The sequence below is a fragment of the Colletes latitarsis genome, chromosome 13, assembly GCF_051014445.1.
Source record: "Colletes latitarsis isolate SP2378_abdomen chromosome 13, iyColLati1, whole genome shotgun sequence".
NCBI lineage: Eukaryota > Metazoa > Arthropoda > Insecta > Hymenoptera > Colletidae > Colletes > Colletes latitarsis.
In genome coordinates this window covers 12,930,507-12,955,502 of record NC_135146.1, presented here as the reverse complement: position 1 = coordinate 12,955,502, position 24,996 = coordinate 12,930,507, and the positions used below count along the sequence as shown (strand labels likewise).

The 24,996-nt window shown below is 36.3% G+C and overlaps 1 protein-coding gene across 2 annotated transcripts in view; it reads right to left on the bottom strand.

Annotated features, from left to right (window-relative positions):
• Nachralpha6 (nicotinic acetylcholine receptor alpha6) overlaps positions 1–24,996 on the bottom strand; it is a 325,848-nt gene that overhangs the window by 134,845 nt on the left and 166,007 nt on the right. For both annotated transcript variants that reach the window (XM_076780529.1, XM_076780528.1), the window contains exon 5: positions 24,149–24,258. In XM_076780529.1, coding sequence (XP_076636644.1) covers positions 24,149–24,258 — 110 coding nt within the window. The remainder of the gene's footprint in view (positions 1–24,148; positions 24,259–24,996) is intronic.

The window sequence follows — 24,996 nt, the reverse complement described above, 5'->3', positions numbered from 1 at the left end:
ACCTACTCCAAAACGATATTACTATTACGTAACGGCGGATTAATTGCAGTTTCAAATTAGTTACTGTTAGGGCAAGGTAGCGTTGTCGGCTTGCAAACAACGCCTGACAGATTATTAATATTATAAACTGTTAAACGCACGATTCGTCCAAGTCTAATGAAATATTTAAAATTACCACTTTATATGCCCTTTGTAATTTACCACTATACTACTTGTGCAATTCGCGTTTAATGGAAAAGCAATTTAACGATTTCTTGTTCATTGTCACGCTAGTGTAACACCTTGGAAGATTAAATTGTGCACAATTGCCACCTGTCTATCGCGTTATATCGCTTCGAAACATCAGAACAGAAAAAACAAACGGAACAATATGCAAATGAAGAAGAATTGTGTCTTCGACACCTTTCAAAGACACAGAGCAGCGAATTTAATTATTTTCACAAAGAACGAATCATTTTTTCTTTCCTTTTTTCATATTTCGTTTAGCTTGAAATTGCCACATATTTCAACCCCCGATCGAACCGTTTTATCGCGACGAGTGTTTAACAAAACTGTATTTACATTTACGTCTCGTTTTTATTACGTTCGATTCGTATTCTCGGTTTAGATTTTTCACGTTTAAAGAATGGCTGATTCGCGAAACATCGAAATTACGACCGTCTCGTTTTGTCGATTATTCGTTTCCTTTTGTTGAATGTTTAATTGATCTATGTTTCTCGGATTGTGTATTCCTTTTTGCCCAAATGCATCGAGTCAAGAAACTGGGATACTTTCTAATCCATTAGAAATGGAAATAAGAGTGTAATTTGACAATTTTAAGAAATTGCATAACACTGGATGGATTTAGTAAATAATTTGTGAGAAATATGGGCCATTGAACATCGATGTACAGAGTGTTCCATTTAAATAAATCCTATTACCCATCCTAGTAGCACAAAAATATTAGATAAATATTCTTTCGAAATATTTTTTAAGCCACGTTCTTTCATATGAGAAAAATATTGGATCTGACTGTTGTGCAAAAAATATGAATTGAATGTTGAAAAAATATAAGCTGAATATTTAGGGAATATAAACGAGACATTTAAAAAATGTGAAGTAAATCTTCAGGGGATATTTAAAAAATATCGATCCAATATTTGAAAAATATAAATTCAATATTTAAATAACATTCAATAAAAAGTTATACAAAAAATTAATCTCTTTTAAAAAAAAAAATTTTAATATGGGATTCTATCAATTCTTTAGAATCCCCCATTAAAATTTTCCCCATAGAAATATTCCATTTCTAATATTGCATAAAGATTCATTTCATAATAAGCAAAAAATACATTTTTCATAATGTGAAATAAATATTATCTGCACATTTTTAAAAAAATATTCTATTTCTAATATTACGTAAAGATTCATTTCATAACAAGAAAAAAATATTTTTTTCATAATGTGAAATAAATCTGTATATTTAAAAAAAAATATTTGCTACCTAATATAAAATAAACGTACGTATATTTGAATATTAAAAAAAGATTGAATCTCTTTTTAATATCATACGAATGTGTATAGAATATTTTGTGCTACTAGGGACAATTTCAAATTTTTTCTATGTTAAAGTAAAATAATTTACCATCTTCTATTCAATATTCCTAGAGTTAATCACTTTGTGACAGAGTTTTAATCCCCCGAAATTAAACAAATACTTCGACTGGTACAAAGCCTTTGCAAAATGCCAAGAATGGTGTGTCTTTATAGAAGGAAACTATTCTCAAGCTAATAATTACCAACGTTAATTACACAGAATTTATTAACTTGTACGCTGTCAATCGCAGAATTTTCCCAAGGCAATTTATTCTATATTACGCTTGAAATTTCCTTTCCAAAGACAAGTTTATCGCGCAGGAACAATACCACCGCTTTCCATTTTATAATTAACAGAAAAAAAATGTACAGAGCTGTAATTATTATCGTTAAAAGAACTCCACAAGTGGTACAAGCGCCTAACGGAAGGTGTAACTCGTATCGATGATTTACAAGCTACGCAGTGACTAACTTTAATAGTACTTTGAGAGAGGAATTTAAAAAAAAAAGTTTAATACCGAGACAGCTCTTTTTACTGGGCAAAATAACAACCAGTTATTGTTGTAAATCCCGGCGCTTTCATATGCATGCAAATTCAACGCGAGCGAAATAAGGACGACGTCAAAGTTTCAAGCGACTGCCAGCGTCGCCATTACCGAATCGCCGGAAAATTTCAAATTTCGTTCTTCCCGTTAATACTTTCGATCGATCGTGCAGTTCACGGAGTTTCCAACCAAAGTGTGCCAGTTACTAAGTACTTTCGAGCACTTTCTTAAACCGAAATCCTGACATTGCCTACTTAGCGAGTACACTATCCGGCGAAAGTTTTCAATCGCTGATTCCTAACGAAATCGAACGTCCTTCTTCCGTTGCACGCTGCTTTTATTGCTTGAATGTTGTTCGAATGTTGGCCAATTCGCGATGCAAAGTCTAAATATCCTATTGGTGTAATTTTATGGAAAACGGAGAAGCGGCTGTAATTGACACCAGCGAATTTCTCGGTTTTTCATAGCGGCGCCTGTTACACAAACAGCCGTCTTTCCCTTTTGTTCTCGGCCAGCGCCGCAGCGAAACAATCACGATGCATGTATCCCTAGCGACTTTATCTCGCGCTGTAGCTTTCGGAAAAAGAAGTCGCGCGGAAAAACGGAAAACTGAGGGAAATAGAGAAAAAAAAAGAGCTACGCTGGGGAAACGTTTTTCGTTTATATTCAGGGGGGTTTCAATTGGACCATCTCATGGTTCCTTTCTTAAAAAACCTTCCGTAGGTATAAACATTAATTTCTAATCGCTTCTAACAAGGAACTTTAGCGAAAAGTCCGACTTTGATTTTGATGAAACTTTGTAGATTTATAAAACAGACAAAAATTATCGACACGTATTTTTTTTTAGCAGCGGTAACTCGAGATTAAGGGGTGAAACCATCCCTTGAAGTTTTGGCTCGAGACGGCTATCTCGAAATTTTTTTTTTCGACGAAAAATTTTGACACCCGGTCGGTTTTTCTTAAAAATTCGTTTTTGATTTTTAGTAATTTCGTTTGATGTCCTACAGAAAAGTTGTCTAATACTTTTTTGTGGGTACTCATAAGCTCTACTTCAGAGAAAAGTTTCATTGAAGTATGTTCACTATTATAGGAGTTATGGCTGTTTGAAAATTGGACCATTTTTATGGGGATTTTGTTATTTTTCGGGGTCAAAGATCAACTTTTCAAATATTTTTGGAATTTCTACGTATTCTCCATTAAATTACGCGTTGTTTGCTTTTTTAAACATTAAAATCGTCCAATCCGTTCAGAAGTTATGATGTTTTAAAGATTTGGATGAAATTTCAGTGAAACATATCGACGCTATGGTCAGACATTGAATTTTCGGTAATGAATTTTTCTCTCGAAACTGAGTAGGATTTCGGGGGTATGTGTAATGACCAAAAATGATTGTAATTGACCCCTACAGTTAACAATATTTTTTTCAGAACGATTTGAAATTTTTTTTTCCCGTAGAAAAATTTCACATCTTCTCGAATTTTTTTCTAGAAAATGGGTAGGAATTCGGGAGCATGTCTATTCACCAAAAATGATTGCAATTAACCTCCCTAACTAAAAATAATTTTTTCAGAACGATTTGAAATTTTTGTTCTTCGTCGAAAAATTTAGGCACCTCCCCCGGGTCGATTTTTCTTAAACATTCGTTTTTAGTTTTTAATAATTTTGTTTGACACCCTACAGAAAAGTTGTTTAGAACTTTTTTATAGGTACCTACGAGCTCTACTTCCTCCTAAAATTTCATTGAAATATATTCACTATTGTAGGAATTATAGCTGTTTGAAAATTGGACCATTTTAATGGGGTTTTTCACATTTTACGGGATCAAGGAGCAACTTTTCCAATATTTTTAGAATTTTTACATATTCTCTACTAAAATACGCGTTGATTGCTTTTTTAAACATTAAAATCCTTCAATCCGTTCAGAAGTTACAACGTTTTAAAGATATGCATGAAATATCAGGGAAGCATTTCTGGGCCTCACATTAGATTTTCGTAAACAATTTTTTTCTCGAAAATGCGTAGAATTCCGGGGGTATGTCTAATAACCAAAAATGCTTGCAATTGACCCCTCTAACTACATATAATTTTTTTAGTATGATTTGAAATTTTTTAATTTCGTCTAAAAATTTCACACCTTCTCGAATTTTTTTCTCGAAATTGGGTAGGATTTCGGGGGTATGTCTAATAACCAAAAATGATTATAATTGACCCCTGTAATTATATATAATTTTTCCAGAACGATTTGAAATATTTTAATTTCATCTAAAAATTTCACATCTTCTCGAATTTTTTTCTCGAAATTGGGTAGGATTTCGGGGGTATGTCTAATAACCAAAAATGATTATAATTGACCCCTGTAACTAAATATAATTTTTTTAGTATGATTCTAAATTTTTTAATTTCGTCTAAAAATTTCAGTACAAATTGGGGTGGTTTCACCCTTTGAACTCGAGTTACCGCAGCCAAAAGAAAATACGTGTCGATTATTTTTGGCTGCTTTATAAGTATACAAAGTTTCATCAAAATCGAAGCCGGACTGTTTTATTTTCTAATCAGGTTTTCAGAAAAAGTAAAATAAATCAACGTTTTACGAACAGATTTAGTTTCGTGTTTCCAATTTATTTTTGAAAAGAGGGGTTACAATATCGCACATAAATATTAAATATCGACACGAAATACTTCCGTTTAAACGGAAGGGTCTGCGTGTCAGAGCGTGTAGCATAAATCGGCCTTCGCTGTCACAAAGCGTCGCGACGTGCAGCGTCGTTTATGAATTCTAAGGGGGTGCACTCTCGTCGATTGTTCTTTGCCACACGGCGACGACGACCTTTGCACGATGGGCATTTTCTGGCTTTTTGGATAAACCCTGTCCTCCAAGATCGCTGACCCTTCCATCCTTCCTCTTTTTCCCTCCCTTCCCCCGACTCCCCCTTTTGTGCTCGCGACTGACGCTTTTGGATGGCGATATTCACCAGAGAAGAGGCGTCGAGCGCTGCGAGCAACAAGTAAGTCGTGCTAGCTGGGCCATTCTCCGCTTTTGTTTCGCGAATAACGACCATCCCGCCCACTATTATCCACGGACATTGTGTATTGCTAAACGATATTAACGCGTTGCCCACTTAGCATCGATTCAACGCCATCGCGATTCCATCAAGCATTCCGAAAATTAACGCAAACCGTTCCCTCCATATTTTACTACCCCTACTACAACCTTCGACAGAAAGTTTCGTGGCCCATATTTCTCACAGACCAAAACAGGTTTAAACTTGAATTTCAAAGGAAATTGTGTCAACATCATAAAATACATAAATATCTCACATTTCAGGGGCAGAGGAAAGTTCAATGAGTCAATGCAAATTGCAATAACGCATATTCCTCGCTACCATCGTCGCTTTATTAAATTTCGATAGATCGCAGCTTCACGAGCACAAATCTAGCGTTCTGTCGTCGACAAAGAGTTTCGATAAGCTCGATAAATTTGGGCGAGTTTCGCGAGAGCATTTAACCGAGTATTCCGAGATCGGTTAATATTCAAGTTTCAGCCATCCAGAGCCAACGAGTCAGCTGTCTGCGTGGTCGTGTTACTCGCGACAGAATTAACAGCGAATACACGAAACGGTTTCACGGTGACTATCGATCTTTGTGCCGGTTTAGGTTCGCGATTCGTTGGGAGTTTAGGTGTCGCGGCAGGGGAATTTAGCTCTCCAAGGCGTTCCCATTGCCGAGGATTACGTCTTCCCCCGTCAGAAGACGCGCGCGGTTTTAAGCGAAAGCCTCCCTTAGAAATTCGGGCGGTCGAGGTTTCATCGACCATGCCACGGAACCCGCTCTCCTTCACGCTTTTACCTTTTACCAACAACGACCAGACCATCCTGCACGCGCGCTCATGCGCCTGAACCGAGCCATGTTTCAAAATGTTTTCTGCACGTCCATCTTTCTCCTCAGTTTCTGCTCGCCCCGGTCCAACCGAAATAACAAATTTCCCCACTCGACATATCCCTACCAATACATCAGTTGTTCAGCGATTAAACCGTAATACATTCGATACTACATTTCTCCTTGCATATTCTTTTATTATAAAAGATGCAAAAAATATGAGATATTAGAAAATATTAGATATTAAGCTTTGTTTATAGAGAGTGTCTGGCCACCTCAGGGATAAAATTTTAATGGGAGATTCTGGGAGCCAAAATAAGACGAAAATGAAGGATACTAATTTGTTGATTGAGGCTTCGTTGAAAAGTTAATGAAACATTTCCAGCCACAGAGTATATTTTCAGTAATTAATTTTTTTCTCAAAAGTGCGTGAAATTTCGGGGGTATGTCTAATAACCAAAAATAATTGTAATTGACCCTCACAACTAAAAATAATTTTTTCAGGACGATTTGAAATTTTTTAATTTTATGGAAAAATTTGACCATCTACTCGAATTTTTTTCTCGAAAATGGATAGGATTTCAGGGGTATGTCTATTCACCAAAAATGATTGTAATTGACGCCTACACCCGAAAATAATTTTTTTAGAACGATATGAGAATTTTGAAATTTCAGGGGAATAGATCAACGCCTGGTCAAACATATTTTCAGTAATTAATTTTTTTCTCAAAAGTGCGTGAAATTTCGGGGGTATGTCTAATAACCAAAAATGATTGTAATTGACCCCTGCAACTAAAAATAATTTTTTTACAACGATTTGAAAATTTTTTTTTCGTCGAAAGATTTAGGCACCTTTCTGAATTTTTTTCTCGAAACTGGGAAGGAATTCGGGGGTATGTTTAATAACCAAAAATAATTGTAATTGACACCTGCAACTAAAAATAATTTTTTTATAACGATTTGAAAATTTTTTTTTCGTCGAAAAATTTAGGCACCTTCTTGAATTTTTTTCTCGAAAGTAGATAGGATTTTGGGGGTATGTCTATTCACCAAAAATAATTGTAATTGACCCCCGCAACCAAAAATAATTTTTCCAGAACGATTTGAAAATTTTTAATTTTATCGAAAAATTTAAGCACTAACCCCCTGTCGATTTTTATAAAATATATTTTTCATTTTTAATAATTTTGTTTGACGCCCTACAGAAAAGTTGTCTAATACTTTTTTGTAGGTACTCATAAGCTCTACTTCAGGAAACAGTTTCATTGAAATATATTCACTATTATAAGAGTTATGGCTGTTTGAAAATTGGACCTCTTTTATGGGGTTTTCTTCGATTTTGCAGGGTCAAGGACCTACTTTTCGAACATTTTTGCGATTTCTACATATTCTTCATTAAAATACGCGTCGTTTGCATTTTTGAAAATGAAAATCCGTCAATCCGTTCAGAAGTTATGACATTTTAAAGAATCGCATGAAATTTTCAGGCAACATTTCTGGCCAGAAATTACAGTTTCGGTGAGGAATTTTTTTTTCGAAAATGGATAGGATTTCGGGGTTATGTCTAATAACCAAAAATGATTGTAATTGACTTCCGCAACCAAAAATAATTTTTTCAGGACGATTTGAAAATTTTTAATTTTATCGAAAAATGTCACACCTTCTTGAATTTTTTTCTCGAAACTGTGAAGGAATTCGGAGTTATGTCTAATGACCAAAAATGATTATAATTGACCCTTGCAACCAAAAATAATTTTTCCAGAACGATTTGAAAATTTTTAATTTTATCGAAAAATGTCACACTTTCTTAATTTTTTTCTCGAAACTGGAAAGGAATTCGGGGTTATGTCTATTCACCAAAAATGATTATAATTGACCCTTGCAACTGAAAATAATTTTTTTAGAACGATTTGAAAATTTTTCTTTCACCAAAAAATTTCAGGAGAATAGGTCTACGCCTGGCCATACATTTTCAGTAATTAATTTTTTTCTCAAAACTGCGTGAAATTTCGGGGGTATGTCTAATAACCAAAAATGATTCTAATTGACCCTTGCAACTAAAAATAATTTTTCCATGAGTGATTTGAAATTTTTTAATTTAATTTTTTAGTAACTTTCTAACGAAGTCTCAATCAACAAATTATCATTCTTGATTTTTGTCTTATTTAGGCCTCCAGAATTTCCCATTAAAATTTTCCCCAAGGATGGCTGAACACCCTACATAATTACAATTTATGTTCGATCATTATAAAACATTTTTTATGTCTTTTCCAGTACCAGAACATACTATATGAAAAGAAAAACGAACCACACACGATTCGTAAAGAATTAAACCGTAACGATTAATGTACAACAATTAATAAATCACTGACGAAGAACTAAGCCACTAAGTTTTATTCGTATTTTGATTTACGCGCGCGGTTTTGCGTTAAATAACTGATGGAAGCTGTAGATCCGAAGGAACCCGACCCAGGTGTGCGCGGAAATTCGATTTAAGAATTTTCATCCTCGTTTCGAAGCGGTTTTACACGACGAAGAACAGCTTGCGGAAGAAATTTATATCTCGTTGTTCTCCACGTATATCGGTGGTACGCGATTCTACGCTCGATGGACGATACCCACGTACGTGGTCTAGCACATAAAAATGCTATAAAAATCCCTATTCGTCTTGGGGGAAAAAGGAATAGCGTGCTTCCGCTCCAAGATTCCGCGCAATTGGCGAAATGGAATCAACTGTACCGTTGATTGATAACATTCTTTTTAACTTTCCCGTGGCTCGTTTCTCGAGCGGAATGCTAAGTTTTTCGCAATTGGAAGATTGTGCATTCTCGCGGAAACGCTACTCGAATGGAATTCTTTATCTTGCTCCGGTACAGAAATAGTAATTATTGGGTAGCAATCACGCCTCGAGGAAAGAGCTACTCGTTGCAACTCGCAATTCTGAATGTTTAAAAAACACGATTAAAACTATAACGAAATTACAAGCAAGAGTTCACAGACTGTCGCGAATCGAATCGAGTGTCTTAGACGATCCAGCAGCCACGCGAATTTCCTACACGTCTCCGCGAATGTATGTATTTGTTGAAGTTGTTATACTCTCATGAGCAAACAATCCTGACGACATAACGAGGTGGTGGGTCGCGTTCAAACTCGACCGTCATAAATGTCGGGCAAACTGTCGGAAAGTTAACGGCGCCAAATCATCGTGCGCGCCTATGCACAGTGGCGTAGCATTAATTTGCCCGAAGGGTGCTTGAAACTTGGCGAGCTGCGATCCTCCGCGAGCATCGCTTCGAAACGCGTGCCAGGATACTTTCCCCGGCAAAATTTAATATTACACGCTAGACACTTTACACAGAGGCCCCCGCTATCTAAACGCATTATTTTCCAAAAATGTACGGGGTATAATAAGCCCGGGAATTATACGTAAACGTGGTAGATATCTCGTAATTAGAAGCACGCTTCCTTTTATTTTCTTTAATGGAGAAGCATGGTTCGTCTACTGGGTATCGTCCAAACGAGTATTAATCTCAAGGTTCTGCTATATTTTTATTAAATCTGTTTATCTTCCTCGATCGATCCAAGAACGGGATTTCTTTAACCAGTTAGCTGTATTTGAACCTATCTTTTTGATGCAATATTTTAATAGACACTATACTCGTCATCGATTTACGTGACACACAGAAATTCACATTTTCAACACGAAGCGTCACAGGTAACTGGTTAAGTACAGACTCATTAAGGGAGTATTGCTGTCTACGCTGTCATTTATTTGGCCTTTCTGATTTTTTTTTTTAATGACAGGTAGGTTGTTCTGTACTGACATTTTGCAGATATATTTATTCGTCATATAGGTATCTACAATATTTTTTTCATCAAAAAATATTAAAAATTGCGAAAGTTATAGCTCCTTGTTTAAAAAAAACACATTTAACCTGGCTTAGCACCTTTTCCAAACGAGCCATTAAATAAAAAGTTATAATTCCCACAATTTCCAATATTTTTCCATGAAAAAAATATCATACATGCTTATAAGATGAATAAATACATCTACAAAGTCTCAGTACAAAACAGCCTATCTATCATTAAAAAAAAAATCACAAAAGGGGCCGTGAAATTGACAGTTTGTCATTTATTTGGCCTTTCTTTGTGATTTTTTTTTGAACGACAGGTAGGTTGTTTTGTACTGATATTTTGCAGATATATTTACTCGTCTTATAGGTATGTACAGTATTTTTTTCATCAAAAAGTATTAAAAATTACGAGAGTTATAGCTCCTTGTTTAAAAAAAAACGCATTTAAACTGGCTTAGCACCTTTTCCAAAAGAGCCACTAAATAAAAAGTTATAATTCCCACAATTTTTAATATTTTTCCATGAAAAAAATACTGCACATACCTATAAGACGAATACATATATCTACAAAGTCTCAGTACAAAACAGCCTACCTATCATTAAAAAAAAAAATCACAAAAAGGGGCAGTGAAATTGACAGTCTGTCATTTCTTTGGCCTTTTCTTGTGATTTTTTTTTTAACGACAGGTAGGTTGTTTGGTCTGATATTTTGCAGATATATTTACTCGTCTTATAGGTATCTACAATATTTTTTTCATCAAAAAATATTAAAAATTGCGAGAGTTACAGCTTCTTCTTTAAAAAAAAAACACATTTAAACTGGCTTAGCACCTTTTCCAAAAGAGCCATTAAATAAAAAGTTATAATTCCCACAATTTTCAATATTTTTCCATGAAAAAAATATTGTACATGCTTATAAGATGAATAAATACATCTACAAAGTCTCAGTACAAAACAATCTACCTATCATTAAAAAAAAAAATCACAAAAGGGGCCGTGAAATTGACAGTCTGTCATTTCTTCGGCCTATGTAATTTTTTTTTTAACGATAGGTAGGTTGTTTTGTAATGACATTTTGCAGATATATTTATTCGTCTTATAGGTATGTACAATATTTTTTTTAATCAAAAAATATTAAAAATTGCGAGAGTTATAGCTTCTTGCTTAAAAAATCGCATTTAAACTGGCTTAGCACCTTTTCCAAAAGAGGCATTGAATAAGAAGTTATAATTCCCACAATTTTTAATATTTTTCCGTGAAAAAAATACTGTACGTGCTTATAAGATGAATAAATATATCTACAAAGTCTCAGTACAAAACAGCTTACCTATCATTAAAAAAAAAAATCACAAAAAGGGGCAGTGAAATTGACAGTCTGTCATTTCTTTGGCCTTTTCTTGTGATTTTTTTTTTTTACGACAGGTAGGTTGTTTGGTCTGATATTTTGCAGATATATTTACTCGTCTTATAGGTATCTACAATATTTTTTTCATCAAAAAATATTAAAAATTGCGAGAGTTATAGCTCCTTTTAAAAAAAAAAACACATTTAAACTGGCTTAGCACCTTTTCCAAAAGAGCCACTAAATAAAAAGTTATAATTCCCACAATTTTCAATATTTTTCCATGAAAAAAATATCATACATGCTTATAAGATGAATAAATACATCTACAAAATCTCAGTACAAAACAGTCTACCTATCATTAAAAAAAAAAATCACAAAAAGGGACGTGAAATTGACAGTCTAGACAGCAATACCTCCTTAATGGGGGGTCGAGCAGAAACTATATTATCATAGGATATCGTTTGAATATTATCTAAATCGAGTGTATCCTAAGTTTAAAAGCGTCCAAATAAGAATGTTGACTTGTAAATAGCGGATTGATCGTGATGGACGGGTTGCATGACCCGTGTATCGGGGAGGAAATAGATATTTGACGAATCGACCGACTTAAACGTCGCAGCTGCCTTCGAGCCGATGGTTTGCATACCTTGAGGGACACGGCTGGTCATACATGTGAAACTGTACGTGTTCGGCGTGTGGATAGATTCGTGACTCGGTCCAGGGCGATCGCGGTGCTGGGGTAGTTGCGTTCGCCGGCATTTTGGCTGTTCCGCAGGAATGCCGAAATGTTCCTACGTGTTGCGCGTGTTTAGAGGGGGCGGGCACCGGGCCCGGTGCTGCGGTGGCCCGCAGTAACGGGGTGGCCTGACGTCGCATCTCTATTAATTATACACATAATTACAGCCGCCACCCGCTGCGAGCCCTGCTCGCCATCGCCATCGCCGCGTCCAACGAATTTCCAACGCGACGAGGCATAGGTGATTAACAGAGGGGGGGATTTTAAGGGTCGCGAGCAAGGTAACCCGGTTAACTGCTCGACCTGGAGAGACCGTTTCGACGAACGATCCTCCGAGTACCCGCAAAGACGAACGATTCCGAGCCGCATCTCCCTTAAGCCGATTAAATCGAGTGATTACCGCGGGAACAGCATGTAAAGCGATTATGGCGAAGTCATGAACGCGCCAGGACGATATTAACTTCCCGACAGCACGTCAAAGAACACTCCGTTCCACATCGAACGGATCACCGAATGACATCGGATGCTCAGGGCGTCGGAGAATTTTTAACATTATTAGAATACTATTAACGATATTGACTTCGCGACAGCACGTCGAAGAACACTTCAAGGGACCATCCCGAGGTGTAAATCTCCAATTTTGATGAAACTTATAAACACGTATTTTTTTGTAGCTGCTAATATTCACTTTAAGGGGTTGAAATCAGCTCTAAAAGTTGGGGGTTCGAAACATACTTTGTTGAATATCTCGGTAACTATTAGAGATAGGGGTGTGCTTCAAATGGATGAAATTTATGTTTTCAAACGGCGAATTTGACGGTGTACAGAGATTTGCAAAATTTTTATTTGTTTAAACAATAAGTTAAAAAATAGCACATTTTTTTATTTTTCTCGGTGGATATTAATGATTTTTTTTTCTACATTTGTACAGAAAAACTACACATCCATGTACAAAATAGGGATAAATTGGAATTTTGATTTTTTCACAATAAAGAAAGATTTTATGTTTGTAATTTTTTTCGTATTTCTGTACAACAGGCCACCCCTGGGAAAAATTTTAATGGGGGATTCTAGAGGCCAAAATAAGACGAAAATCAAGAATACCAATTTGTTGATTGAAGCTTTGTTAAAAAGTTATTAATATTTAAAGTTCCGCCAATACATGAATTTTTTTCTCGAAAATGGGTAAGATTTCGGGGGTAGGTCTAGTCACCAAAAATGATTATAATTGACCCCCGCAACGGGGAAAAATTTTTCCAGAACGATTTGAAGCTTTCCAATTTCGCTGAAAAATTTAGGCACCTACCCCCTGTCGATTTTTCTTAAAAGTCAGTTTTCGATTTTTAACAAATTAGATTGAGGCGCTACGAAAATTTTGTCTAATACTTTTTTGTAGGCACCCATGAGCTCTACTTCAGAAAAAAGTTTCATTGAAATATATTCACTATTATAGGATTTATGGCTGCTTGAAAATTGTACCATTTTTATGGGGTTTTTCTAACATTACAAGGCCAAGGACCAACTTTTCGAATATTTTTGCAATTTCTACATATACCTCACTAAAATACGCGTAGATTGCTTTTTTAAACATTAAAATCGTCCAATCCGTTCAGAAGTTATGGTGTTATAAAGATACGCATGAAATTTCAGTGAAACATATCGACGCTATGGTCAGACATGCAATTTTTGGTAATGAATTTTTTTCTCGAAACTGAGTAGGATTTCGGGGGTATGTCTATTGACCAAAAATTATTATAATTGGTCCCTGCAATCAAAAATAATTTTTTTAGAACGATTTAAAAATTTTTAATTTTGTTGAAAAATTTCACACATTCTCGAATTTTTTTCTCCAAACTGGGTAGGATTTCCGGGGTATATCTATTCATCAAAAATGATTATAATCGACCCTTGCAATCGGAAATAATTTTTTTAGAACGATTTGAAAAATTTTTTTTTCGCTGAGAAATTTCACCACCTACCGGAATTTTTTTCTCGAAGGAGGGTAGAATTTCGGGGATATGTCTATTCACCAAAAATAATTGTAAATGATCCCCGCAACCGAAAATAATTTTTCCAAAACCTTTTGAAATTTTTTAATTTAATCGTTGAAATACGAACAAAATTACAAATATAAAATCTTTCTTTATTGTGAAAAAATCAAAATTCCAATTTATCCCTATTTTGTATATGGATGTGTAGTTTCTCTGTACAAATGAAGAAAAAAAAATCATTAATATCCACCGAGAAAAATAAAAAAATGTGCTATTTCTTAACATATTGTTTAAACAAATAAAAGTTTTGCAAATCTCTTTACACCATCAAATTCGCCGTTTGAAAACATAAATTTCATCCATTCGAAGCACACCCCTATCTCTAATAGTTTCCGGGATATTCAACAAAGTATGTTTCGAACCCCCATCTTTGAGGGCTGATTTCAACCCCTTAAAGTGAATATCAGCAGCTACAAAAAAATACGTGTCTAATAGATTTATGAGAACTACATAATTGCGGAGTTTCATCACTATTGGAGATTTACACCTCGCGATGATCCCTTGTTAGTTCAAAGAATTTTTACCATTATTAGAATACTATTAACGATATTAACGTACTATCGTATAGTAGGGCTTACTGTTTGTTATCGAGTCAGGGGAAACAGCTGGAGAGATTGCGATTAAGCGTAGAATGTATCCCTAAAGTAAACCAGCTTAAAATATCAGAATTCCTACCGAGAGAAGGGCTTGTCACGGTCACTGGCTATAAAATGCATGATATTCTGCTTATACTTGCTCTCCCAGCGAAAGCATTTATGACAGAATTTGTCGAGAACTTTCTTATTGCATATAAATTTTCAATGCGTGGACACTACTAAAAAAACTAACTCTCTAATCAAGGTGTAACAGCGAATATTGAAATTTAATTAGAGACCAGTTCAATGAAATATAATCAAAAAGTAAGCCAAGATGTGCCAACTAACTGTCGTTTGATCAAACACGGTACCTAATATTTATCTTTATATTAAAAATCGTCAAGTATTTCGAGAAAGAATCGAAATATTAATAAAAGGCATTGCGCTGTATCAGAGCCTTCCGTGAATACAGATCAATCACACGTAACGTATACGACAACATTTGTTTGAAGACGGTGGAATCGAGCAAATATTGCCAAAGCTAACACACGGTGAAATAACAAAATTTTGATACATAATCCCGTAGCATTTTCCTACGAAACGTAGATAGAAATGAAATTTAACTCGACAAATATGAACAGTGAGATTCGCTTGATTAAACATGAAGTACACCTCGTTATGTTAACGTTGTACAACGGTCCACGAGTAACAACGTGTTCTCTGTGAGTTTTGTGGTGAATTGAATTTGACACCGTCCGATTGAATTTGATCATCGTGTTCCTTTGAAGCGAACTCTGGCATCTGCATACGCGAAAAGAGGCCAGCGTTGCGTTTCGCGAAGACCCTTACCGATTCTCCTGCACACAAAAATGACATTCCATCCGAGAAGATTACATTTCGAAGATTACTCGATGCACGACACCCAAGACATTTGTCGTTCCGAAGTTCAATAATTCGCGAGATAAAGCTGAACGTGTTCGAGGAGTGAGACGTGCCTCGAGGAAGAGTGACTTTCATAGATTATTCGGCTGGTACAAATTTCATAAGTATCCGGTCGATTCGCGGTGGTGCCGTGGCAGGGCAGCACAGAGAGGGTTACATAGATCCGCGAACGTGTTCGGTTGAAACGGATTTTATGGGCTGTACGCCAGTCCCGAAGCTTTAACCTCCAGGTTATAGGAGCTTAAATTCACCAGCACCGCCTAAAAGTACCTTCGAGCGGGATGCTCGGGATTCGCTTTACGGTTTCGCAGGAAACACCTTTCTCTTTGGAAGAACTACTCCTGGTAACTGTTCCCCGAGGTACCTACAGCGTGTTGCTAAATGGGCACATGCTACGATATTATTTTCCTCCGTCTGGAGATCTTGTGGACAGAACACGTTCAACCTACGTACAAAGAAACGCTTCCCTTTTATCTTCCCAACGTTAACCGAATGCTTCTACTGATCATTCTCGAAATAACAATTTCATATTCCTCTTTAGCTTTAAATCGAATTAACCGCTGGGAAAAACTTTAATGGTGGATTCTAGAGGCTAAAATAAGACGGAACTCAAGAATACCAATTTGTTGATGGAGGCTTCGTTAAACAGTTATTGACGTTTGAAGTTCCGACAGTACTGAATTTTTTTCTCGAAAATGCGCAGGATTTCGGGGGTATGTCTATTCACCAAAAATTATTCTAATTAACCCCTGCGATCGATAATAATTTTTTTAGAGAGATTGCAAAATTTTTTTTTCCATGAAAAATTTTGGCACCCTGTCGATTTTTCTTAAGTCAGTTTTCGATTTTTAACAAATTAGATTCAGGCGCTACGAAAATTTTGTCTAATACTTTTTTGTAGGCACCCATGAGCTCTACTTCAGAAAAAAGTTTCATTGAAATATATTCATTATTGTAGGAGTTATGGCTGTTTGAAAATTGGAACATTTTTATGGGGTTTTTTTCATTTTGCGGGGTCAAGGGTCAACTTTTCGAATATTTTTGCGATTTCTACATATTCTTGATTAAAATACGCGTCGTTTGCTTTTTTAAACATAAAAATCCGTCAATCCATTCAAAAGTTATGATGTGTTAAAGAATTGTATGAAATTTCAGTGAAACATATCGACGCTATGGTCAGACATGCAATTTTCGGTAAGGAATTTTTTTCTCGAAAACGCGTAGGAATTCAGGGGTATATCTAATGACCAAAAATGATTGTAAGTGACCCTTACAACTAAAAGTAATTTTTTTAGAACGATTTGAAAATTTTTAATTTTGTTGAAAAATATCATACCTATTCGAATTTTTTTCTCGAAAGTGGGTAAGATTTCGAGGGTATGTATATTCACCAAATATGATTGTAAATAACCACTACAATTAACAATATTTTTTTCAGAACGATTTGATATTTTTCTTTTTCGTTGAAAAATTTAGACACCTACCTCCTGTCGATTTTTCTTAAAAGTCAGTTTTCGATTTTTAACAAATTAGATTGAGGCGCTACAAAAACTTTCTTTAATTCTTTTTTGTAGGCACCCATGAGCTCTACTTCGGAGAAAAGTTTCATTGAAATATAATCGCAATTGTAGGAGTTATGGCTGTTTGAAAATTGGACCATTTTTATTGAGTTTTTTTCATTTTTCGGGGTCAAAAATCAACTTTTCGAATATTTTTACAATTTCTACATATTCTCTAGCAAAATACGCGTAGTTTGCTTTTTTAAACATTAAAATCCATCAATCCGTTCAAGAGTTATGACGTTTTAAAGATTCGCATGAAATTTTGGTCAAACATTTCTAGCCAGAAATTATATTTTAGGTAAGGAATTTTTTTCTCGAAAGTGCGTAGGAGATCGGGGGTATGTCTAATGACCAAAAATGATTGCAACGAACTCCTGCAATTGAAAATAATTTTTTTAGAACGATTTGAAAAAAATTTTTTTCGCCAAAAAATTTCACACCTACTCGAATTTTTTTCTCAAAACCGGGTAAGATTTCGGGGGTATGTATATTCACAAAAAATGGTTATAATTGACCCCTACAGCCAAAAATATTTTTTTTAGAACGATTTGAAATTTTTCTTTTTTATCGAAAAATTTAGGCACATATCCCCTTGTCGATTTTTCTTAAAAGTCAGTTTTCGATTTTTAACAAATTAGATTGAGGCGCTACGAAAATTTTGTCTAATACTTTTTTGTAGGCACCCATGAGCTCTACTTCGGAGAAAAGTTTCATTGAAATATAATCGCAATTGTAGGAGTTATGGCTGTTTGAAAATTGGACCATTTTTATTGAGTTTTTCTCATTTTTTGGGGTCAAAAATCAACTTTTCGAATATTTTTACGATTTGTACATATTCCCCACTAAAATACGCGTAGTTTGCTTTTTTGAACATTAAAATCGTTCAATCCGTTCAAGAGTTATGATGTTTTAAAGATTTGTATGAAATTTCAGTGAAACATATCGACGCTATGGTCAGACATGCAATTTTCGGTAATGAATTTTTTTCTCGAAAATGAGCAGGATTTCGGGGGTATATCTGTTGACCAAAATTGCTTGCAATTGACCCCTACAACTAAAAATAATTTTTCCAAGACGATTCGAAAGTCTTTTTTTTCACCCAAAACTTTCACCACTTACTCGAATTTTTTCCTGGAAAGTGGATAGGATTTCGGGGGTATGTCTATTCACCAAAAATTATTCTAATTAACCCCTGCGATCGATGATAATTTTTCCAGAACGATTTAAAATTTTTGAATTTAATTCTTAATAACTTTTTAACGAAGATCAACAAATTGATATTCTTGATTTTCGTCTTATTTTGGCCTCTAGAATCCACTATTAAAATTTTCCCCATGGCTGGTCGAACACCCTGTATAGGATCACTTCGTTCTCCATTTGCAAGACAAATAATTATGGAAATCGTACTGTATACAAGTTCTCGGTTGAATAGAAACAGTTCACGATTTACGACATTAGAAATTTTGGTCTCGATTTTCAACGACACGGTCGAATGGCCAACAATGGTATATCGTTGTGCCCCCGTAGTTGAAACAATCAGTATCCATTACAACCGGATTCCAGTATCTGTGGAAAGACGAAGGATCAATTCCACGTTCACCAAAGTTCTGCTGACACGGCGCAATCCAAACTTGATTAAATTGCTATTGACGGTGCTCTCATTCGCCCTTTTCGCCCAGCGAAGATATCCTCGAGAATACAACAAGGAAAAAAATCTCTATCGCTATCAACAGCGACTGTTTTATACTTGGTTATTGTAATTTCGAATTTACACTACTTTTACACGTTGGTCGCGTGATATACAGAGTAACGACTCGAATCGAAACGACATAATTTAATGGAGGCTAGTTAGGTACCGTTTGACCAACTTGGTTAGTTGTTAGTTGCCGCTGAAAGAGGATTCAGCCTCTCTGGTGGCCTTTAGAACCTTGCTGGGCCATCTGATCCCGCCATTACTCTGGTTGCTTCCTACAACGTGTTCTCCGCGTCCTAGCTGTCCTTTTTTCGCAACTACGTTCCGCGATGGCACGGTTTTCCGGATTTCCTGCGAGTTATCAAGGTTCGAGCGAGTTTCCCGGAATTCAGGGGATCAACGCGATTACGAGAATTAAGTGATTTCGAGATAAACTGGCGGAGTGGCCTGCACCGGCTGGGTCGATGTCTTCCAAGTACGCCATTAGCAGTTACGATGAATTCAATTCGACGCAAAATTGGAGTTTGGCTCTTGGGATTCAGAATTGTTGCGGTGTTACGGCTACTTCTCGGCTCGGATGGCGCGTAACTTCGTTAACGCGGTAATCACTCAGCGTTGCCAACGACCAACGGAACAAGATCGATGTCGTTCCTTTCGCTACGAGTTCTTGGCCCGTAACTGATGAACATTTACGTGGCAAAATAAGTAAAATCCACGATTACGTGTAAATCGATTTGATCTCGGAGGCTCTAGGAAACTCAACATCCCGAGATGTAAATCTCCAATTTTGATGAAACATCGCAATTATGTAGTTCTCATAAATCTATTAGACACGTATTTTTTTGTAGCTGCTGATATTCACTTTAAGGGGTTGAAATCAGCCCTCAAAGTTGGGGGTTCGAAACGTACTTTGTTGAATATCCAGGAAACTATTAGAGATAGGGGTGTGCTTCAAATGGATGAAATTTATGTTTTCAAACGGCGAATTTGATGGTGTGGAGAGATTTGCAAAACTTTTATTTGTTTTAACAATATGTTAAAAAATAGCACATTTTTTTATTTTTCTCGTTGGATATTAATGATTTTTTTTTATCCATTTGTACAGAGAAACTAGACATCCATGTACAAAATAGGGATAAATTGGAATTTTGATTTTTTCACAATAAAGAAAGATTTTATATTTGTAATTTTGTTCGTATTTCAACAATTAAATTAAAAAATTTCAAAAGGTTTTGGAAAAATTATTTTCGGTTGCGGGGGTCAATTACAATTATTTTTGGTCAATAACCATACCCTCGAAATCCTACGCATTTTCGAGAAAAAAATTCCTTACCGAAAATATAATTTCAGGCCAAAAATGCTTCTCGTCATGCGAATCTTTAAAACGTCATAACTTTTGAACGGATTGACGGATTCTAATGTTTAAAAAAGCAAACTATGCGTATTTTGGTGGAGAATATGTACAGATCGCAAAAATATTGGAAAGGTTGTTCCTTGGCCCCGTAATGTTAGAAAAACCCCATAAAAGTGATCCTAATTTTTAAACAGCCATAACTCCTACAATTGCGATTATATTTCAATGAAACTTTTCTCCGAAGTAGAGCTCATGGGTGCCTACAAAAAAGTATTATACAAAATTTTCGTAGCGCCTCAATCTAATTTATTAAAAATCGAAACCTGACTTTTAAGAAAAATCGACAAGGGGGTAGTTGCCTAAATTTTTCAACGAAAAAGAAAAGTTTCAAATCGTTCTAAAAAAAATATTTTTGGCTGTAGGGGTCAATTATAAGCATTTTTGGTGAATAGACATACCCCCGAAATCTTACCCACTTTCGAGAAAAAAATTCAGGTCGGTGTGAAATTTTTTGGCGAAAAAAAATTTTTTCAAATCGTTCTGGAAAAATTATTTTCAGTTGTAGGGGTCCATTACAATCATTTTTGGTCATTAGACATACCCCCGAATTCCTACGCACTTTCGAGAAAAAAATTCATGACCGAAAATTCCATGTCTGACCATAGCATCGATATGTTTCACTGAAATTTCATGCGTATCTTTGAAACATCATAACTTCTGAACGGATTGGACGATTTTAATGTTTAAAAAAGCAAACTACGCGTATTTTGCTAGAGAATATGTACAGATCGCAAAAATATTCGAAAGGTTGTTCCTTGGCCCCGTAATGTTAGAAAAACCCCATAAAAGTGATCCAATTTTTAAACGGCCATAACTCTTACAATAGTAAATATATTTCAATGAAACTTTTTTCTGAAGTAGAGCCCATGGGCACCTACAAAAAAGTATTAGACCATTTTTCTGTAGGGTGTCAAACTAAATTATTAAAACTTAAAAATGAACTTTTAAGAAAAATCGACAGGGGATAGGTGCCTAAATTTTTCAGCGAAATTGGAAAGTTTCAAATCGTTCTGGAAAAATTATTTTCTATTGCGGGGGTTAATTACAAGCATTTTTGGTGACTAGACCTACTCCTAAATTCCTACCCACTTTTGAGAAAAAAATTCAGTATTGGCGGAACTTTAAACGTTAATAATTTCTTAACGAAGCCACCATCAACAAATTAGTATTCTTGATTTTCGTCTTATTTTGGCCTCTAGAATCTCCCATTAAAATTTTTCCCAGGGGTGGCTGAAGACCCTGTATGCGATCTGGTACTTCGTACAACACGAAATACGATCAAAATTACAAATATAAAATCTTTCTTGTGAAAAAATCAAAATTCCAATTTATCCGTATTTTGTACATGAATGTGTAGTTTCTCTGTACAAATGGAGAACAAAAGATCATTAATATCCAACGAGAAAAATAAAAAAATGTGCTATCTTTTAACATATTGTTTAAACAGATAAAAGTTTTAGAAATCTCTCCACACCATCAAATAAATTTCATCCATATGAAGCACACCCCTATCTCTAATAGTTTCCAAGCTATTCAACAAAGTACGTTTCCAACCCTCAACTTTGAAGGCTGATTTCAACCCCTTAAAGTGAATATTAGCAGCTACAAGAAAATAGAGAACTACGTAATTGCGAAGTTTCATCAAAATTGGAGATTTACACCTGGGGATGGTTTCTTGTAAGGGTGAAATGAGAATAGGAGTTTCTACTTGTTCGAGAAAACTTGAAACGTTGAAACTGACGGATCAGAGAATCGGTATGTGTGTGATACGGTCTCCAGGCGGGAATGCGTAATAATTTGGCGGAACATTGAAGGCGACGGTCGATCCTGACAGCGATGGGGAGATCAGCTGGCAGCGAAATGGCGAGCGTGTTAATTTTGCGGGCAGAGCAGAACCTGAGATGTTCCCGAAGACGTTTCACGTTCTGCTGCCGCGCGCGCTGCATACACAGTTGCAGTCTATTAATATCTAAGACTATTTAATCTAGAGGCTGCGAGCTGGAGGAAGCCACGGCGTTAATCACAGAGGAATTGTCCTCTCTTCGTGATCCCCTTCTGGTCATCGTTCGGAAACATGCTTTTCTTCCCGCATCGATCAAGCGCGCCAGCGTCGACGAAGGTTTTCCACCGCCTCGAGTACGCCCAGCACGAGAGAAATCGCAAGTTATTTCCTAGAGGAAGTCTCGCATTCGAGCGGTCATCGTGGCACGAACGCGATCTTTCTGCCCGATTCCTTTCGAACTTTGTTCGATTCTCATTGTACCGCGACCTGTCACACACAACTCGAGGATCCAGCGAAATACCGGATGAAACACCGCGATACCCTGATAAATGTTTCTAATTTCTGCTCGTACTTGGCGACCAAGTTAACGTCGTGGCCCTCCGTAAATATTGATAAAATGAACATGACCGTTTGTATGTGAAATTAATGCTTCTGCGTACCGGAAGAACGGATACGAAACGACCGGCATTTCCATACGTTCCCATGGAGCCATAAATGGCGTTCGTATTGTCGAGAAAAGCCGATCGATTCGTGGGAAAGAAACGTTAGACTAGAATCGAATAACCCTTTCGAGAGTATGTATATATACATATCTATTTATATGACGTATAAATATGTACAGAAATATGTAAATATACAGGTACATACTAAATAAAGTAGTGTGTTATTTGGACCGAAAAGAACACATGCACTTCTTCAGACTTCCGTGTAAATATATAATATACTTTATTACGCGTGTATTATATATTTATACGCGTAATGTACGTGTGTACTTGTGTAATATACGTTTTGAGATGCGAAGCAATACTGGGATAATGTTTACGTACCCTTGGAGATCAAAATATATTACTTGCAATCGGGAGAAACGTCATTGTGATAAATAAAAGGAACGTATGCGTGTAAATCGATTTATGCATCGACGACACATCGTGTAGACGCCGTGGGTCTCTGAAACATTCTCAAAATTTTAATTCCTCTCTTCAAGGCTCCCGCAGAAGCTTGTCCCTCGGTTCTTTAATTATCCGTTTCCATTTATGTCGTATCTTGACGCGCTCGGGGTTTTATACGTTCTTCTGGCACGTTTTATCCGCTCGAAAAGGAAGAACGCGACACGACGACGAAACTGGACGCTTCCCCGCGCAACTTCCGTCGCTAGGAATCGGAACTAATTCGGATAACGGCTGTCCAGTGAAATATTGATGACCCGAATCCGAGGACGTGCTTTAAAGTTCGACAGCTTAACATCCGCGGCGATGCAACCCGGTGTAATTGCAACACGAATGCACCGGATTACGCGAATGCATCGCGTGTACCGCGAATTAGCTCGATTTTCCTATTCCCGGATTCCTCGGGAGCGAAAACATCCTGGACGAAATTCGAACTCGTCAAATATTCTCGTTCCCAGTTCGGCGAACACCATCGCCCTCCATTGCGATTTTAATCGTACCGAATATTACGTTACAAATCCAATTCTAACTTCTAAATTTTTCACCGTCGAACCCGAGTAATTTGCGGTACACTGTTCGCGAGTAATTTTAATAACACCGAATCGATATTTACGTCGGTTGAAAACAGAATTATTTCCGCCGGTGTTTTCCGTTTCGAGGATTTTACGATTCAGCATCGCGATTTTCGTAGTGAAATTTTACGTCCCTTCGTCAAAGTTCGCCGCACGGTTTATTGGAATTCCGTTTAAGAACGGTTTAAACTACGCGCCAGAATTTCCTTCGTGTTTCATCGAAAAACAAGAAATTTTTACGCGATATACTTTTTATCCCGAGTCCATTTTCGGGTTGTTTACTGAAATAAATTCAGCTGTTAATCCATTCGTTTTCTCGCAGACCGATCACTGTTCTTAACGCGAAAGGATTCGCCCGAATTTTAAATAGACTTTTAGATTGGTCGCTGCGTTAATTAGATTTAGCGATTTATCGAGCGGAACCAAATTCCTTATGTAAATGTAACAAGATTGAATTACCTGTTGTACATGAGAATGTCTGGCTTCCAAAGCTTGCTCGGCGTAATTCGGAGGTCCTTTACGCCCCCGTATTCGGACTCATTCCACTGAAGATTATAGTCCGTCCATTCCTGGAAAATTAAAGGAAACGATTGCAAAATTCTCATAGTAAGAGATAAGGGAACTTTTCAAAATTATATCTATATTCTATGACAAGTGTAACAATTAAATTCTGTAGCAATTAATTCGACGTAAACCATGAAAAGTTGACGTTCGTTATTAATTTTCCGCGATCAAGAATAATGAAATCGCGGAAAATCACGGAAAGTTCGCTCGGAGATAAAATTAGCGAAATTAATTAATCCTCATTAGACGGAAAATTAATTATTCAATGGGATTTCTTTTCTTTATACCGTTAGCGGGAACGGTGCAGCTAGAAACTAATTCGAGAGTAATCGATCGATGGTTCTGGGAGAACGGAAGACATCATCACGAATCTTGCGGTGAAATTTGCTAGCATGCTCCTCTAGAACGACGTCAAATCCCTTTTGGTTCCTTTGTTTCTATCGCTCGAACATGGCGTGCAAACGGTAAGAGTTAAGAGTATTCGCGAGCAATCCACAAAGCATGAATTTCGAGAAGATAAATCCGCCACGGGAAGACGAGAACAACGGAAATCTACGCTGATGAATTTCGGTTTAATGCGAGCATGATGACTCAAAGTGCTCGAGTAATTGCCATTATTTCAACCCGACAGTATCAAAGAAATGAAAGTGTAATGAAAAAACAAAAATGTGTTCCTTAAGCGTAAATTGTATACATACAGGGTGTTAAAAGAAAGTGTTTCTTGTAGTATTTCGCGAGAGAAA